At 36.0% G+C, this 20970-nt stretch overlaps 1 protein-coding gene across 2 annotated transcripts; it reads right to left on the bottom strand.

Annotated features, from left to right (window-relative positions):
* Positions 1–13297: 13297 nt before the first annotated feature.
* On the bottom strand, positions 13298–20046 carry LOC114383086 (protein starmaker-like). 2 transcript variants are annotated; one of them, XM_028342679.1, is made up of 3 exons: positions 19815–20046; positions 18548–18924; positions 13298–15699 (listed from the first exon to the last, which is right to left on the bottom strand). In XM_028342679.1, the coding sequence occupies exons 2-3, from the start codon at positions 18901–18903 to the stop codon at positions 13572–13574; spliced, it is 2484 nt and encodes an 827-aa protein (XP_028198480.1). In that variant the 5' UTR covers positions 18904–18924; positions 19815–20046; the 3' UTR covers positions 13298–13571. The 2 variants fall into 2 exon arrangements, with proteins under 2 accessions (XP_028198480.1, XP_028198479.1); XM_028342678.1 differs by having other exon boundaries at positions 19900–20046.
* Positions 20047–20970: the final 924 nt, after the last annotated feature.

Genomic DNA, 20970 nt, shown 5'->3' with positions numbered 1-20970 from the left:
TTCCTCACGAACCCTTCTTTAGTGGACGTAGTGATGGAAGAGACTTCCTTACTCCACCCTACTCTTCCTCCACCATGACTTAGGGAGTTCTTCTTTTCCTATCTCCTTCTTTGCTTTTATTACACTTGTCCAATTCTATTTGATGGTTTAATTGTTTTAATCTCTTAATTGTGCTACATTGAGGACAAAGTGTTGTTTAAGTATGGGGGGGAGTGTTCTTTGGTTTTTGTTAGTTTTGTTGGTTTTGTTAATTTGTTAGTTGTGTTAATTTGTTAATGTTGATTAGTTTCGTCGACTTTGCATGTTTTTCTTTGAATCATAGGATATGTTCAAGAAATGGGTAATTTTTTTGAAAATAAAAGTTTTTGACATTTTGTGACTTGAAATCCTTGATTCTCCTCTACATGTCATGATAGTTTTGAAAGCTCAATTTGAAAGTGATGAGTTTACCTTTGTGAGAATTTGAGCCATCCATCATCATAATCATTTGGTGTGTTTTGCCCCATTGATTGCGTGCACAATAGCCTTGGCTTGATTCTTGTTGATGCTTCCTAATTCACATGCATATTTGGATATGATTGAGGCAATTTTGTTCTTATAAGCTTCTAGCCAAATGCACTTACCTTGACTTAATTCCTTTGATAGCCCTTTTGAGCCTTGTTTCCCTTTCCTTGTTTTGAAGCTCACTACAAGCCTTAAGTGAAAAACCATGATATCATCATATCCTTAAGGAATTTTGGAGCTTTGGAATTGTTTTGGGAATAAGTGTGGGGGTTTTTGTTTCATTGGATAACATGTTTTGTTGGCCATGCTTCATGATATATTTTGAGCCATACTTGATATACATTGCATATTGGTTAAATGTTGGACATGCTAAATATGATGTTGTTTCTCAAAAGGCTACAGAGCAACAAAAAAAATCGAAAAAGAAAAAGAAAAACAGTAAAGTTGAGTGAATAAGAAAAGAATGATGAGACTCTTGGTTCTACTCTTTATGTTTAAATTTTATCTTTACTTCTTTTTATTTTCTTATGTTTTCTTAATATGCTCTTATTCCCCATTGCTCCTCTATTCCTTTGCGATTCAGCCACTTATTCCATATTTTTCCATACCTTACCTTTGGCCCCATTACAACCTTAAAAGACCTTTTGATCCTCATGTGCTTGTGTTTATGGGTTGATTGTCAATTTTAGAATCTTGCCAAGTTTATGTGGTGTTTGTTTTCATGGGTGCTTTGAGGGTAAATAGTAGCCTAGACACTTGAGAGATAGAGTGTATATCTTGTGAGGCTTTATCACTTTTCATTCTTGAGCTGATTAACTATTTTGCCATGATTAGGTTGCTTGGATGATTTTCATGAATGTCTTGACTTTTTGGATCTCCTTATGTTAGATGTTACCCATTCCTTTCATTCCTTGATGTTCATTGAGAAATATGTGAATGTTTTTGTTTGTCTCTCTTTGATATCCTTGGATTTTGTTCTTTGTTTCATTTTGCCCAGGAGTGCAAAAGGCTAAGTATGGGGGGTTTTGATGTGCCATCATTTTCTTCTATTTTCTAAACCCTTTTTGCACCATTTTAATTACTGATTGGTCTTAATTGTCAATTAATCAGACAGTTTTATTATTTGGGCTCATTTAGCTAATTTGATGTTTTTAATCTAATTTCAGGAATTAATGAAACATTGGCCTTAATCCGGATTTTGGTTATGGACTTGAAGAGGGCAAATAAAGCAGCACTTACCTTAGTTAATTTCTAATTAGGAAATTTCGCAATTTTATTTTATGTTGTTCAGTGTTTATTTCGTTTTGGGCCAGAGTATTGTAATAGGGCCCAGTGACTTTGAGTGACTCTTTTTAAATAGCAGCCTTGGGATTCGTGCAAGGCTATTCTGTTATGCTATTTTATTATTCAAAGCTTTTGTTTTAGGTTTTTACGTTTTTTTGTTCTAAGGCTACTGTTTTCGTTCTTAATGCAATTTTCCATTTTCTGCTTCTAATTACAATTTCGTTCTTGCTTCTTCTTCTATTTTCATTTATGTTTCTGTTTCATTTACATTTCTGTTCATTTACGTTTCTGCTTCATGTTTCATTTGCGTTTTTCTGTTTGAATCTATGGAAGGCTAGTTTTTCTGGTGTTGTTTCCTTTTGAGGACGAAGTCCAACTCTCTTTGAGGTTTCGTTTGTAATGTGGTTTCCTAGCAGTTTTCCCTTCACCAGTTATCCCAAATTCGTGAACATTAATCAGTGCATGCTTCGTGTTCGATTAATTGCCTCTGAGCCTAACTTGCGTTCATGCTTAATGGACGAAGGGCTAATTGGTGTATGTGGTGCCTAATCACGTATTGACAACCCTAAGTTGATTTTCGCTTAGTAAATTGAAATAGGGTTGGATTAAGTTGTTGACTGTTAGGGACGAATTCTCCATAACCCAAGATAAGAGAATGGCTTCTGAATCTGAGAAAACAACCCGTTTTTAATATTAGTAGTTTCATATTCCAGTTTACTTGTTCTGCTCTTTAATCACAAAACAAACAAACCCCCCCAATCGTTATTGTTACTGCACAAGTATATTATGAACATTTGGTTTGTCATTGCTCGTTGGGAAACGACCTAGGATCACTTCCTAGTTACTGCATTTTCATGTTTATTTGATTCGAGTACGGCCTCGATCACTTATATCCGCATTTGTGGAGAGGTGGCACAGGGAGACCAGCATCTTCCACCTTCCAGTGGGAGAGTTGACGATCACACTGGATGATGTGTCGTCACTCCTCCATCTACCTATCAGTGGCGCCTTTCACAGCTTCGAGGCTCTTTTTGTGGACGAGGCAGTATTTTTGTTGATGGAGTTGCTTGAGGTGTCCGGTGAGGAGGCTAGAGCCGAGACAGTACAAGCGCGCGGGGCATATGTACGCCTGTCATGGGTTCGGGAGATCTATGAGATGAGATGTTAGGCACGATGATGGATTGTAGCAGTTCGTGTTTATCTCCTACACCTGGTCAGTTGCACTCTTTTTTCTAACAAGAGTGCAACAAATGTTCATGTGGTGCATCTAGAGGCTTTTCGCGACCTGGGTCAGAGTGGGGGCTATGTCTGGGGAGCTGCCGCGCTGGTTCATATGTATGACCAGTTAGATGAAGCTTCTAGGACCATGACATGGCAGATTGGGGGGTACCTTACTTTATTACAGGTAAATTTTGTGTTCGTAATATGTTACATTGGATTATGATGTAAACATGTTTTTATGTTATGTTAACCTCATTTTTTTTGTAGTGTTGAATCTATGAGCACTTTCCGAGCGGAGAGGGTGCTATGCCAATTTGGGTACATTCAGAGCATCCCTCCACCGCCTATTAGCACTTCATTGTCATTATGATATAGATGACAGGTGGATGCATTTCTCAGACCACGTAGCAGCTGTGGGTGACATTTGTGTAGTGCCTGGGCAGGTATCTGCAGATTACATGGAGTGGTTTTTCCAGATATCTCACCCATTCATCATACCAACGCAGGCAGGTGATCAGCCCAGACATCCACCTGCCCCAGACCATGAGGACTACATCCAGTCGGACATCCCAGAGGTTCCAGTGGCATTTGACCCCCTCGACATGCAGTGGTAAGATAAGTTGCGCATTTAATGTTTTATGAATTGTTATTTATTTTAAATTTTGTAATAAATGTTTTTTATGACTGTCACGGGATGATTACGAAGGCTATGAAGCGATCGTAGAAAGGTTGGAGCGTGTGCTCAACCTTAGGATGGTCACTGCAGGCACAGAGTTACATGATATCATGCAAGATTGCCTCAGGATCGCCAGGGGGGTGCCAGCGCAGATGGAAGTGTTAGGGCTCGACAAAGACGGCGCATAGAGCATTGATGATGTTTTTTATGTTTTGTAGTTGACATCATTTTTTCTATTTGTTACACTTTTTGTTTAATATAGTTTACTTTTTGTGCACTCTATATGACACACCGATTCCGATTCCGATTCCGATCTCGGTCCTTAAGCGAAGTTTTGGACTCTTATGAAGTTTGGATAAAAAATGTGAAGCTAAAATCATGACTTTCCTTCATAAGAATGAGATTAAAATTATAAATTTTAAAAAATAAGATAACTAAATGTTTATGTTTTAAAGTAAGATCAAAATAAAATAAAAAACAAGGATTTGGACCCTTGAAACATGTCTAAGTATCCATGTTCGGCGTTTTTTTAAAATTATGTACGAGTCGCCTAAGACATTTGAGGGGCGCTATTTCTCATGTTTGGACGTCAAAGAACTAAAAAAAATAATATCGTCATACGGTTCCATCAAATAATACCTCAAAAAGCAATCACAAAATTTTTTTAAAAAAAAATAGGATTTGGACCCTTGAAACATGTCTAAGTACCCATGTTCGGCATTTTTTTAAAATTATGCGGGAGTCACCTAAGACATTCGAGGGTCGCTATTTCTCATGTTTGGACATCAAAGAACTAAAAAATAATAATATTGCCAGCCAGTTCCATCGAATAACACCTCAAAAAACAAGCACAAAATTTTAAAAAATAAGATTTGGACCCTTGAAACATGTCTAAGTACCCATGTTCGACGTTTTTTCAAAATTATGCGCAAGTCGCCTAAGACATTCGAGGGGTGCTATTTTTCATGTTTGTACATCAAAGAACTCAAAAAAAATAATATCGTCAGCCGCTTCCATCGAATAACACCTCAAAAAACAAGCACAAAATTTTTAAAAAATAGGATTTGGACCCTTGAAACATGTCTAAGTACCCATGTTCGGCATTTTTTTTAAATTATGCGCAAGTCGCCTAAGACATTCGAGGGGCATTATTTCTCATTTTCAAACGTCAAATAACTCAAAAAAATAATATCGTCAGCCAGTTCCATCGAATAACACCTCAAAAAACAAGCACAAAATTTTAAAAAATACGATTTGGACCCTTGAAACATGTCTAAGTACCCATGTTCGGTGTTTTTTTTAAAATTATGCGTGAGTCGCCTAAGACATTTGAGGGGTGTTATTTCTCATGTTTGGACGTCAAAGAACTCAAAAAAAAATAATATTGTCAGCCAATTCCATCTAATAACACCTCAAAAAACAAGCACAAAATTTTAAAAAAATATGATTTGGACCCTTCAAAGTATGGCTAAGGTCTGAATAAAATAAATTATATTTGGACCATTCAAACAACACATTCAATTTTATTATGGAATTCAAACACGCTGTAAATAGATAAAAGTTACATGAAAAACAAAAAAAGAAACGTTGCATTCAGTCGTTTAACGACGTGGTAGCCACATTGTCTTCGAATTCCATACCATGTTTAGTAAAAACAGCTAAAATTTCTATTGGTCCATATTTCTTCCAATAGTTAGACTGTACTAACACCTTCAACACTTCATCATTGGTTTTCAGCTCATTAATTTCATATTTTATAAATTTATCTGAATACTCAAAACGTCCTGGTTGCCGAAGAAACAATTGTCTTACCGTTTGTGATTCGTGAATTCCATGAGGGGGAATCCCTTTAGGTGCAACTTGCTTTATCAAATCCTTTAGTTCATCGATGGTACATCCTAAAGGAATTTCAAATTTCTTTGGATTTTTTCCTGTGAACGCGCATCCTACAAATTTGTTCTGGGGTGGCATGTTCCATCTCCCGTTGTAATACATGAGCGCATCATGAGTAGGGGACGTAGTGCGTTCAAGTAAGTTTATTACTTCATCTGGTGTTCTTCCAACGGTGCATAATAACTCAATTGGACCAACACATGAAAATTGATCATTACGCATTAACATTGTGTTGACATCGTCATCATTTATCAATTGCATACATTGAAAGCGAATTTGGTTACCTGTATGGGTGAATGGTTGGCGGTAGTGAATTTCATCCAAAAATTGTTTGTCGGTTAGCTGAAGGATATTTTGTATTCTGGTTTTTAGGCTTTCAAAATCATAGCTATTTGGTACTCAAATGGGCACCGAAGTGGAAGTTTGGAAGTAAACCCCACTATCATTGTGAATAATCGATCCATTTGGAAAAATGAAACCCAACCTTGAGTTGACAATCGTCTGACTGCTACTTTCTCCTAAAAATGTCATACTTTATGTATCAATTGGGAGAGTATGTGAAAGCAAGATAATGTGTGATTTATTAGCATTTTTCGTGTCTCATATATATACATGGTTCTCACCGACAGATTGCTTCACTTTTTTTTTATAAAAAAATAGACACGCGTGAACATGTTTCGTGTTTATGTTTCCTACTAAACCAATGTCGTGCATCAGAATGTGTTGTCAAGTCAGTCAATGTCGTGTCACGCTCAAACTTTAATACGCATGCATATCATTATGTGTTGTCAATTATGACAACGATGTATCGTACATGCATAATTGATTTTGGTTGCACCAGCTAATTTTTTTCTTAACGCAACGAGTACTTAATAATTATCCTTTAATGGCTTACAACAAATTATATCGCATAATGAATAAATTAGATAAACAATGCATGTTCAGTCTTCATTTAGGTCGACATAGTCTCTTTTGAATGACATCAAGCTTGTGTACTGCTGCATTCTACTAATATATGAAGTTGGTCATTACTTTGCCTGAGAATAGCAATTGGTTGACCACAATAACGCTAGAGGCGGTAAAGGACAACGGTCTTTCAAATAAACCTGTTGTGCGTGAACAAACATTATTAACTCAAATGAAACAGGGAAGTGATTGCATAATTCTTTGACTAACTACCTTCAATGTACCTGAACAAAATGATTTCCAAACACGTGACTGACACATATCATGCGGTGCACAGAAGAATTGGGTGGTGGTTGACTTCTAAGAGGAAAAAATGTCATGCTTTGTTGTCGGGATAACGATACAAGGATTATGTTATATCGTGATGCAATGACATATCTCATCTCTGTTATATCCATCCACTTGTCCACACTAACCTGAATCAAGCATACATACACATCTAAGTTATTTAAATTTTGTTCTTAAAAAAAATAACCTAAAAACTTACCTTGGAAAACCCATCAACAAGTAGGGACAACCTTAATTGTTCAAATCTCTCTGTGCCACCGAAGAGGTTGGTATAGTCATGCGACCATCTGCCAAGTTCTTTAATCAATTCGTTGCGCACCAACGACCAAGAATCTTCCCTCATACCTAATAAAGCGATAATGGACCAATATCCACAGTTACCGTCCGCTTTCACATCCACAACATTGTGAACGAAACACTGTATAGATGGCACAAATTGATCATCGGGATGCTCCTTGTTGGCTTCAGCGGTTCAGAACTTGATGCACTACGTTTCACTGAAGAGTTGCTGCTTTGAACAGAATGAAAAGCATCAACATACTCCCAGTAAGACGGATCATGCTTTGTGGATCTTTGGCTTCTTTTCATCGATTTCTTCGGTGCACCTTTAGTGTTGACCTTTGACGGAGGAGAGCACATAGAGTTTTTATCAGGGTATGCAATATCTCGAAGTTTACTCCTGAGAGTTACTTTGCCACACTCATCAAGTTCCTCAAATCTTTTAGATATGGTTTCAATCTCTTCCTTGATGCTCACTTCGGCCTCACATAATCCTTAATCTGAAAAGCAAAGTCTCCTCCAGAACATATGAACTGAATCCACTGGGATGCTGCCAACAGTATACCTAGAAAGCTCACATGCATAATGAAGACCGTGCGTGCTTCTCATAGTTGGAACAAGTGGCCTCGAAATAATTAAGAAGGGGGGGTTGAATTAATTATTACTAGACCTTTATTAATTAAAAATTACCCTTCTTAGGCTTTTACTATAATGTTAAGAAAAATAAAGAACAAAAATATAAACTTAACCAAAAGTAAAAGCGATAAATAAAGTGCACAGCGGAAATTAAAAGAGTAGGGAAGAAGAAGACAAACACACAAGAGTTTTATACTGGTTCAGCAACAACCCGTGCCTACATCCAGTCCCCAAGCGACCTGCGTTCCTTGAGATTTCTTTTCAACCTTGTAAATTCCTTTACAAGCAAAGACCCACAAGGGATGTACCCTCCCTTGTTCTCTTTGAACAACCTAGTGGATGTACGCTCCACTAGAATTGATCCACAAGAGATGTACCCTCTCTTGTTCTCAGTCACAACAACCCAAGTAGATGTAACCTCTACTTGTACCACAAAGGATGTACCCTCCAATGTGTTAAGACAAAGTTCTCAAGTGGTTAGTCCTTTGAAACTTTGTGAATGGGGAAACAAAAGAATTCTCAGGCGGTTAGTCCTTTGAAATCTTTTGTTTATGGGAAAGGGAAGAATCAAAAGAATTTTCAGACTGTGTCATTTCGAATTCTTTGACAAGGGAGAAGGGAGACACAAAAGAATTCAGGCGGTTAGTCCTTCGTTCTTTTGGAAAAGGGAGAAGAGAGAAACAAAAAGAATTCAGGCGGTTAGTCCTTGGCGAATTCTTTTTGGCAAATGGAGAAGGGAATGAAAAAGATGAATAGCACAAGTTTGGTTTTCAAGGTTTGGAAAAACTAGAAAACTTTAGAAAGCTTTTGACAAAGAGAGAAGAAGAAGAAATTCAAGAAGATGTTCAAAGAGACTCAAAGGTTGTAAGAGATTGTAATGAATGTATTCAATGTGTTTTTTAAAATGCAAGTTAAGGTCTTGCTTTTATAGACTCTTCATGTTTGGTCAAGAAAACCATTAGAAGAGTTATAACCTTTAGAAAAACTTGAAAACCTTTGGAAGAGTTACATCTTTTGATTTTTATTCAAAACTTATCACTAGTAATCGATTACCAAATCATTGTAATCGATTACACAAAGCTTTTTTGTGAAAGGATGTGACTATTCACATTTGAATTTGAATTTCAGCGTTCAAACACACTAGTAATCGATTACCAATATATTGTAATCGATTACACCATTTTGAAATTGATTGGAATGTTGTAAATTCAGTTGAAAGCTTTTTTTTTTAAAACAAAACTTGCCACTGGTAATCGATTACCAGAGAGTAAAAACTCTTTGGTAAAAGATTTTGTGAAAACTTCATGTGCTACTCAATGTTTTGAAAAACTTTTTAGTACTTATCTTTAATGAGTCTTTTCTTAATTCTTGAATCTTGAGTCTTGAATCTTGATCTTGATTATTCTTGATTCTTGATTCTTGAAACTTGATTCTTGAATCTTTCTCTCGATTCTTGAAGTGTTCTTGACCCAATCTTGAACTCATTCTCTTGGGCTTTTTGTCATCATCTTTGTTATCATCAAAACTCCTTGAATCAATCTTGATTCATCACCATCATGAAGCTTGCTTCTACACTCATCACACAACCACAAGAAGAGGGATCGTTGCTGAGATAACGTAGACGCTCAACCTCAGCAGCAATCTCATTTAAAGCGTTCCTTGAAACCATTCCAAGAAGCCTCTTGTATAAGGTTTTTTTAAATACATGTCCAACCACACGCGTACTGGTTTCGAAGGATGCTTTAATTTCAACGTGTTACAGCGTGATCATGTTGTTCATGGCATCCCAAACACTACACAGGTCTCCAAGGTTATTGTGTAATACTCTTATTAGAGTCCAATGAGCAGATTCAACCTTACATTTAAAATACACAACAAACATGAAAAATATACAACAATTAAATACCATTTATTAATAATCCTTACTAGAAAAAGTTAAGATTTTAATACCTGTTTGTTGTTGTGTTGCCTAGGTGCATGACCTTATTCGTCCAGGCTGTAACAAATTTTTCCTTGTGTGGGATAATCCATGTCTCGTTAGCATAGTCAACGAACATTAGCCAAGGTGAACAAACAATTTGAAACTTATGAATGGACTCAGCAAATTGTTGTTCGGACGGACAATCAACCAAAGTACCTCAGTTATCCATCACATAGTCCCAGACATTTTTTTGATCGATTAAAGATTTGCACTTGGCCTTCACATTCTCATCGATGTGAAACCTGTACAACAAGTTTGTACACTCCGAGAACACAGTTTTCACTACATTCATCAGTGCTAGGTCTCTGTCAATGACAATAACAATAAGGAGGCGATCGTTTCTTAAAAATAGACCTCGAAACTGTTCCAAAGCCCATACAATATTATTAACACGCTCACCCTCCAGATATGCAAACCTAGCAGAGAATGTCATCGTCGTTGGTGTCACCCCAACAAAGTCAAGTAGTGGGAGTCTGTACCTGTTTGTTTTTTAGGTATTATCTATAAAAAAAACACCAAATGACATGCATTGCATAACTTTACTGCATCTGGGTGACACCAAAACAGATCACGCACCACAACTTCATCCTTCAATCTATGCCAATGATTGTATTGATCACGTTCAAAAAGCTTCATTAGATGTTGCATTTCAGTATTAGCTCCTCTAATGGAAGAACGATATGCACTTCTTGCATTGTAAATTTGTTTGATTGTTGTGCAAATTTTGGCATTGTACTCCTTCAACGTTAGCAAGATGTTTTTTGGTTTCACCATCGACTTTGTCATATCAGCAATAATTTTCTTTTCATCCTTGGTCAATCGTCCAACGTATGAATGTCCAACTAAGGACTTGGCCAATTCATGATTGTGAATCCTACAGATCAACTTCACCATCCAACCTTCCCCTCCATGCACTGGTTTCCCACGAAGCCTGAAGGGACAACCACATTTCCTACTCCCAGTGTCTCTTCTAACAAATTCTTTATTCCTACACTTGTACAGACCACTCCTTTTACACCCAATTAACATAAATGAACTTCTTCCTCTACTACCAGTATCTGTGTTAGACCTCATAATCATTGCAACAAATCCGTTTTCATGGGCAACTGTTCGAGCCCACTGCAAAATATCATCTCGAGTACCAAAGACCTACAACGCAACCCTGACATATTAATTTTCATAGGAAACATACGTTCATTATCAAACTAATGAACATGATTGCCTGACTGGTATTAAAAGCATTCGAACAATCAACATGTGGTTGATTCACACCACATTCTTCTTCATTATCATAATCCATATGAACTTCTTGTGACATCGTATAGTCATACGTCCATTGATCTTCGTCCATCTTAACGGCATATTAATAAATTATGCATCATACACAAGTACATACAAATTGTCATATTACCACAACTAAAAATTGACTAAATAATAACTAACATACATATTAACAACTAATACTACTACATTCAAAATGTAAAACTAAATTATTTACATAAAATAAATTTAACATTGTAACTAACAACTAATTAAACATTTTACTACTACAACAAAATACAATTATTTTACCTAAATCATTTAATATTATACCTATATTATTATACCTAATTAAACCAATTATCCAAAATTTCAAAAATATGAAATAAAAAATTATAAATTATAATATTCATATATATTAATTTTTTCACAAATTTAAAAACACAATTCTAAAAACATATAAACAATACAGATTACGGAAGTACTTCTTTCGGAAGAAGGTCTTCCAGAAACTACTTCTGGAAAAACTTCTTCCGGAAGTTCAGACTGCTTCTTACGGAAGAAGTTTCCGAAAGACCTTCTTCTGGAAGAGGTTTTTACCAATTACGGAATGACTTCTTCCATCAAAATTTTACTGAATAGCAACTTCTTCTGTAACAAATCTACACCAAAAAAATAAAAAGATAAAATGCGTACCTCCGACGAAATAAGAACAGCAACAACGACGACAAAAACCACCAATATTTAACCTTCACCGAACGACTACTTCGAACAAACTTGCAAAAACCACCCAGCACAAACGGGATGAAACAGAAAGAAAGGAAGCGTAAAACTGGAAAACATTAGGCAGGCACAGTAAATTTAAAGAAAAACAAGACAAGGGCAAAATAGTCATTAAATATGCATTAAATATTTTTTATTTAATTCGGGTTACTATTACAAAATTTAATGCATGTCTAATTCACGTTACTTTTATAAAATAAAAAATATTTATTTAATATATATTAAATTTTGTAATAGAAATAAAATGTTGTCATAGTAAATATTTTTATTTTTTAAAAAATATACGGATTAAATAATTTGTATCATTTAAATTAAAATTAATTGCCACAAAATTTATTATTTAAATTTGCATGCGCATTAAATATGCATTAGAAATGTTAGTGATAATTATGTATAGTAATATTATTTATTTTTAAACGTAATTGACTCATTAGCTCAGTTAGTTAGAGCGTTGTGATAATAACCCAAAAGTCATAAGTTTGAGTCTTGCTTGGGCCATTAATTTTTTCCTAAATACTTTTAAATAAAAAAAAAACCTTACGGAAGAAGGTTCTTCCGGATGAAGGAACTTCTTCTACTTACGAAAGAACTTCTTCCGAGAGAAGGTTCTCGCATTTATTTCAAACTTTGGCACTAGGATAATTTTGCCCATTCACCTAATTGCTAGGTGCACCTAGCATTTTCCTTTATCTTTTTCTTGTATTTACAATCAAATCCCTCTATTTTTTTATCTCTGCCACGACAAACTGAACATCACACTATATCAACCAAATAAGCTTTTGATATTTATACCCCTTAATAAATAAGTATATCTCCCATCCTTTTATATAATTTTATTACAAAAATACCATTTTATATAAAACCAATGTAAACTCTAAAAAAATCCTAATTTTGCACCCCTCTTACATTTTCATTGTTCTTTAAACTAATTTTTTGCACCATCTTCATTCTTTAAACCCTGTTTATACATCTCCATCAACCCTTATCTATTTTCATCTCTCTATTTTTCTCTATAAAAAAAAAAAAATCCATAGTTTCATTGATTTCCAAGACGAGGTATAGTGGAAATTAGTAAAATTAACAAGATTACCGATCAAAGCAAAAGTGTGATTTTACCACAAGCAAGGTCCAACAAGTTATTCATTCTCAGCCACGTTTCTAAGAATCATTTCAAAATTTTCAGCAAATTTTGCTATAGCATACTGATCCAACCTGTTGGGCCATTGCAAACGTGTATAAATTAACTGCATAATATCACCATTATTCGTCGTTGTTGAATGAAAAAAAATAAAATCAGCATAGATAAAATTTTGAAAGTTTTATTTTTCTGGTTTTCAACACCAATTATACAAGCGTTTGAAATATTTCAACCAAAAGTGAGCATGCAATTATAGGGATTAACATTCCACCAATATCCTATTATAGTGGGCTAGTGGCCTTCTTGACTTCACATCTCGTTGCAAAAGAAAATTATTATCTTTAACGCAAAAATAGTAGTCACGCTATTCCACTTCCACCCTTGCATATATACAACACCTGCAGTAGATTTTGTATTTTATTTTTAAAAAAAACTACCAGTCACAACAAAATAAAGAATTTTGGTAGAAAAAAAAAACATAATACAGAATTTGAAAAAAGCACGCATTAAACATAGTTCAAACACAAATTACATCCTCTAAAAAGCAAATGTATAAGACAACTGACACATCTAATTCAAATATTAAAGCAGCAAGTAAGCATTCTCAATATGCCTGGATCACAGTTCATGAGTTACTTTCACGCCTCACTCGAAGGAGAACCTTAGTATCTGGCTCTCTTGGAGCGGCTTTCCCTCTCATAACCTTTCTTTCCCCGCTCTTCCTCCTCCCTTCTGTGCTTTCTCTCTCCACGACCATCATCATCCCTTCTGTGCTGCTTTCTTTCTTCACGATCATCTTCATCCCTTCTGCACTGCTTTCTTTCATGACTAACATCATCATCATCATCCCTTCTGTGCTTTCTTTCTCCACGACCATCTTTATCCTTTGAATGCTTTCTTTCCCTATCATCATCCTCCCCCCTCAAGTTCTTTCGTTCTCCATGCACATCCTCATCCCTTAAGTTCTTTCTTTCTCCATAAACATCCTCATCCCTTCTGAACTTTCTTCCTTCCCGATCATCCTCATCCCTTCTGAACTTTCTTTCTCTATGTTCATTCTCATCCCTTGTCTGCTTTCTTCCTGTTCGGTAATCTTCATCCCTTCCACGCTTTCTCTCTGCACCGTCATCTTCATCCCTCAAGTTCTTTCTCTCTCCACGGTCATCCTCATACCTTCTGTGCTTCCCTTTGGAATCATCCTCATCCCTTGCATGCTTTCTTTCTCCAAGATCATCCTCATCCCTTGTGTGCTTTCTTCCTATACGATAATCTCCATGGCCATCCTCATGCCTTCTGTGCTTTTCTTTAGAATCGTCCTCATCCTTCACATGCTTTTTTTCTCCAACATCCTCTTCCCTTGCAAGCTTTCTTCCTGTGTGATCATCTTCATCCCTTCCATGCTTTCTTTCTCCACGGTTATCATTATCCCTTCTATGCTCATGCTCCCTATGATTATCATCATCTCTTATATGCCTTCTTGTTTCATGATCTTCACCATAGCGAGCAGTTCGACCAACAAAATGTGATTCAACATCCTTGTTATAATTTCTTCCTCTTTGCTCAGAACTATCATCATCATGCCCTGCAAGCCTAGCTAATTTAGATTCAGACTCAGTTTTTCTATCATCTTCATTATGCTTGACCAATGTGACGGCCCCCCTATCTCTGTCTCCATCAATTTTCCTGCTGCTACCTTGTGTCATTTCTCGACTTCTACTATTTGATCCCTTTGCAAAATCTGTCCCATATGACTTTTTAAGAGAGTCCAATGCATCAATATTAGCAGTATTCTTCCCTTTCTCTGCACCACTATCTCTGGCTTCATCTCTGAATTTATTTTCTTCCCTGCCATATCCTTTACCTTTCTTTGCTACAACAGGCCCACCTTTTTTTGTTTTTTCATATCTGTGATCACTAGAATCGCTGTCTGAATCACTGTCACTGCTACTGTCATTAGAGGAAGTGTATGACCCCCTTCTAACATATCTGTCTTGACCTGATGCATGCTTAACACCATCTCTATAAGAGTCCTCATCATCAGAACTATGCCTCTTTGTCTTCTGCTTCTCACGTCTACCATATTTTTTTTCCTCCCTATCAACATCAGATTCCACCGCAGAATCATGAGGTTTTCTCATTTTTGAATGTTGCTTCCCTTCCCAAGTCTTATGCTTGGAGACATCTTCATGATCATCAGAATCATCATCCGAAAAATGCCTCCTATGAGACTTATCTGTCTTCTTATAACTTTTTTTTGCAATATCGCTGTCATCAGAATCATAAGAATTGGTATCATCACTATCCTCCACCCTACCTTTCTTGTGGTGCTTAGGTATCTTCCGCTTCTTTTCAGCCTTGACCTTCCTCTTAGCATCACTATCAGAATCAGATTCATCACTACTGCTTGTGTACTCTTTACCACGCTTCCTTGTACCTCTCTTCTCATCAGACAAACTGCTGTCTGAATCAGATGAATCATCCTCATACTTTTTCTTAAGAGTTTCAACCTTCTTGTGGTGCCTTGTATCTTTAACACTCTTCTTCTTAGTATTTTCATCCTTTTGATCTTCAACCATTTGTTTCTTACTGAAATCTCTGTCCAAAAAGGCATGTTCAGGCTTTGAATTACCCTCCACATTAGAACCATTTCCCCCATCATTTCCAAGCTCATCAGTCCCATCTGCATTTCTTTCATTGGCTTCAGACGAGACTATGCCAAGAGCAGCCTTCAATGCTTCCATCTGCTTTTCCTTCCTAGCAGCAATTTGATGAGTCTGTGTATTTGAAACCCTGAAAAATCCCCCAAAAGAATTGTTATTGACATCAACTTTAGACACTATTCACGAAAAAAAGTGAAATAAGTTTCTCCGTTACCAAACAGATAAAGGGCAATTAATTAGCATGACATTAATCTGCATATAATTACATCCCTGCCTCCAAAACATCCATCAACAATAACCAATCTCAAAAACAACCTTACATTCAAGTATCCAGCATGCAATTTTATGTTATCAACAGTGCCAACACAATAGTTAGTTTATGTCATTAATGAACCATCCAAGACAAGTAAATCCTCATTTTAATCCTTATGATATTTGTATGCATCATTTATTTTAGTTCCTAATTGTGCTACAACTACACTATAGTCTCTAATTTAAAAAAAGAACATTTGCATTATGCCTTAATGTTTTCTTTTTTTGCTCAGCAAACAAATAAATATAAATATAAATATATAAAGCACAAGAAGTGCATGATAATACAACTAACAGATTCAAAAGGCCAACAGGCTTTCGTAACCCACTACCAACCAGGGAGGAGAATTGAATCTTGGCATATACACCAATTATATGCATATAAGAAGATACAATCTCACAAAAAGTATCTTACCAATAATTAAAAGCAATACCCTACCCTACCTTTTCCTACACAGTCAATGTTCATAAATGCCACCAAAATATTGACACCTAACCAACTAACCTTTACAGCATTTAACCATCTTCAATGTGAAATACTATAAATGTCACCCCTTCCAGAAAAGACCCACCGCCAGTGGTCTCCCATATGTTCATTGTAACAATCATAATGGGATCAGTAAAAAAAGAGAGAGCTCCAGCCTCACACCAGCTTTGATGACCATGCCATGCCTGACATTTTCCAGGGCTCCATGAATGTCAGCCCACCTACCCATTGGATTCCGGCCTCACCACTTCAAATGTCTACATTCTGACTCACCAAATAACACAATAACCACTTCTGTCATTCCACAAACTGTGCACTCATTAATTTTAACCCATTTAACAACTATTGAAATCTTCCTCCACACCTCTTCAACACAATTGTATTATCATTTGCAATTCATTTGCCACTGTACAAAGGAAAACTCAAACGAAGTTGTAAATTGTTTTAACCAAGCTCACGCAGAGAACAGAATATCTAGCAAGTTGCAACACCTCCATCTTATCAAAAACACCATTCTAGAAAAACACAAATGTCCCTATGTTTCCAAATATTCCACAGACCAATGCACAAACAATACTCCACAAATCAGCTGATTCTTTATTTATACAGATGAAACAATGTTGTAGAAAATGCTATATGCATAGCAGGATCCTCCGGTAGAACAGAAATCAGATTAACCCAAGAATAACAAACCTGCCAAATTTGTAGAACCTTTGTGCACGAAACAGAATATGGTTGACAGATTCAGTTTCAAAATTACATAAAGGACACAACATTTGATACAACAACTGAATATTCCTCAACAAGAGGTTTTGCCTCATAGGTAATCTTCTCAGAAAAGCTCTCCATACAAAAAAGTTAACCTTTGGAGGGATCTTCAATCTCCAAACCTGAGATAAGTTGCCTTGAACTTGTGGCCTTTAAAACAACTGCTCATATGAAACAATGTTGTAGAAAATGCTATATGCATAGCAGGATCCTCCGGTAGAACAGAAATCAGATTAACCCAAGAATAACAAACCTGCCAAATTTGTAGAACCTTTGTGCACGAAACAGAATATGGTTGACAGATTCAGTTTCAAAATTACATAAAGGACACAACATTTGATACAACAACTGAATATTCCTCAACAAGAGGTTTTGCCTCATAGGTAATCTTCTCAGAAAAGCTCTCCATACAAAAAAGTTAACCTTTGGAGGGATCTTCAATCTCCAAACCTGAGATAAGTTGCCTTGAACTTGTGGCCTTTAAAACAACTGCTCATATGCTGAACTTACTGAAAAACTGTTATTTCCTTTCCATATCCATTTATCAACTTGATCTCTTTGTTGTGACACAGTTCACAAACTACCTTCCCACTCTTCCACCATGATTCTTTCCCAATCAAACCACCCTCTTCACCAACTTAAATCCCACACCAAACTTCTCCATCCCAATGTCCCAAATTAGAAATATTTCCTTGTTGGTTATCAGAATTTGAGAAAAGCCTAAGAAAAGAGAAAGCTAAGTTGACCAATTCAAGCATCTCTCCCCAAAATCTAAAAAACTCCCCGTTCCCAACTTTCCACTCCACCAAATTATCAAACCACCCTATATTATTTAGGCCCTCACACACCTTCACAAGTCTCTCACAAAAACGAAGCATTATGCCCTAAAGAAGTGGCAGTGTTTGAAGTCAAGAATTAAAGTTAAGTTTTAGTTGAAAATATGCATTAATAACTATAACCTGGGATGGACAATTTAGTTTATAGGAGTTTGTCAATTATGTATCTAATATTTAGCATGCTTCTGATGTAAATATAATGATCTTGATATCATCATCTAAACTTAAGGATGTTATCGGTTTGTTTTTAAGATTATGATATTGTTAGTATTTGAATTTTCTGTTAAATTAGTTTTATTTAATTTATAGAGTCCAACAATAAAAGTTTAAGTGATCCTCCACATAACATTTTTTTGTTCTCAGATCAAGCTTTCTGCTCTTAGAAAAAACAACAGTAAAGTTAAGGACTAACTAAAATGACAGACACATACAATAACACATAAGGAATGCAAACACATGCTGTTTGATTTAAAGCCACACATCAATTCACAAAAATAAAACAAAAATTAAAAAGTGCTAAATGAAACAATTATCTCACAACCCTAACACAAACATCAAAATTCAAAATCAATTACTTCTTATCTGATGCAGATACAGATGCAGGTCCATCTATTTCCTCAGTGGCAGCAGTGGCTTCCAAATTTAGGCGAGCCTCCATGAGTTTTTCAGCGATTTCCGCATCAGTGTAGCCCTGATCAATAAGTTTGTCTTCAAGGATGGTGAGCTTGAGCTGAATCTGACGCTTGCGATCATGCTCAAGGATATCTTTGTTGGGCTTCCTGGTAACACCAGCAGTGCCCTGATCTGCCTCAAACCCCTTTGTGTTCTCAGCAACCTTTGAAATCTTCGGCTTCACAAAGAACTTGTTGCCCTGAATGTACCCATTCGTACCCGACCCTCTTGGGGTCTGTAACCCTATTCCGTTGTACATATCAATCCACTGAAATTAAAACTGAAAAAATAAAGAGAAAGAACAAAAAGATTAGAAACACTAAGTTTGACGGTAATTCAGAGATATCATTCTCAAAGTTATCATAGCAAGGAAGAAACATTCTCTATCACTTAACAAATTGAACATGGAAAAAAAATAGTTTTGTTGTAAAAAAATTAATAATAATAATGTGCAACACAACATTCATTGTCGTACACTAATAGATAAAAGCAAACTATCATAAGAACATAATATAACAAAAAGTAAGAATCTGTGTAAAAAGAAGAAATGAGAAATCCAATTTAATAGCTCAAATAACAATCGAATATTGTTATTTTGATTCAATAAAAGTGACTGATGATCATGTCCATTCAGTAATTTGCTATACAAACTAGAAGTTGCATTTAAGTTGTAGGATCGTCCTGCAGCAGCAACCTGACTTTCTAAAACCCTCAATCATAAATTTCAGACCCATCATCATTTCTCAACCCTATTTCATTTTTTTTTTTATGAAAAAGAAGTATAACTTACAAAACAGGAAAAGAAACGAGAAAATATTAGTATAATGTGAAAATCTCTTACAAATGAAAAATAATATTTTACCCAAAAAAAATTCTGTCGCCAAATGCCAATTTCCAAGAGAACTTTACAACCATCTGGCAAAGTCTTTTCGAATTGGCATAGAACAAAAACCCAAAGACAATATTAAGTGCACACCCCTGACGGAATAGCCAACATGTGCGTGAACTCAGTGAGAACGAAAATTTCATATAAAAAATAACTACCGTGTGAACCCAAGCACTAAAATCTGCCCATTAATCAGATGCAGCACTCAACAACGAAGTGATCCATGTTTAATAGAATTGCAAAGATATAATAGAAGAAATAAGATTAGATCTTCGATCCCTTACAATTTTGCTGGAACAGCAATTGGTATGAAAAAAGATTGGGAACAATAACGCTTGGATCGAAGAAAAGGAGACTTGGAAACTATACCTCCAAAGACGCGAGAAAGAGAGGTCTGTGAGCTGATTAGGGTTTGTAATCGTAGCGAATATTAGAGCTCTGCTTGTCACCTTCAAATGAATGTTTCTCCCAATTTCAGAAATCGGGATTGGCTGCGTGAATAGTGAAAACAAGACTAAAAGAAAAATCAAACAATAAAAAATAAATGGGCCATGATAATCTTGTCCAGTTTTTGAATGGGGATTGCTATTGGCCCATCTACATTTGTTATTCGCCCTAAGTGACACTTTTTTTTCACAAATATCCTTTTCACGAATATATGATTCCATTGTTTATTGATGAGGGTGCGAATAATGAAAATATAATTTCGTTGTATAGTATGTAACAAAATTATGTTTTTAGAAGGGGTGAAAAAAAAAATAAAAACACAATTTTGTTGCACATTATACAAAGAAATTGTGTTTCTGTTGTTTTTTGAAAGGGTGAAAAAAATGAACAAGAGAATCACGATTTTATTGTTTAATTTTTTTCGACCCAAAAATAGAACTACACTTTTGTTGCCCGTTTCCCTCTTCTTCCTCTACAAGAACAAATCTAATGATGGTGGGGCACGCGAACCAAGGCAAAGAGTTGTGATGGTGCTATGGTGTTTGGACATAGTGGTGAGGATGTGCAGTGGTGGCTGGGACGATGAGGGGTCACGTGCTAGCAAATCTGAAGTTGGGAACAGCGCACGACACTAATAGTGGTGTTGCATTTAGATTTAACCGATGAGGGGGTCGCACAATGAGGTGGTGACGCAATGAGGGGATTTGTTTAAGGTGGTGATGCAGTAAGGTCAATGTTGCACGACGAGGTGGTGGTGTGTGACCTTGGTGTTGGGATAAGAGGGAGGGTTAAAAAAGTATTTACTCACGTTTTTAGGGGCCAATAGCAAATCAATTGGAGTCAATAACAACTCTTTTTTTTAAATCTGGTGTGAATCTATTTTTTAAATGGTCCTAGGTATGCAATAACATCTAGGAGATTCAACCTTTACTTCCTGCAGTCCATTTTTTGCTTTTGGCACCTCCAAATAGACTCCAATAGATATCCCTCACT

Source organism: Glycine soja, chromosome 14, assembly GCF_004193775.1.
Source record: "Glycine soja cultivar W05 chromosome 14, ASM419377v2, whole genome shotgun sequence".
NCBI lineage: Eukaryota > Viridiplantae > Streptophyta > Magnoliopsida > Fabales > Fabaceae > Glycine > Glycine soja.
Note: the sequence above shows the minus strand (reverse complement) of the source record. Positions and strands in the feature narration are given on the sequence as shown.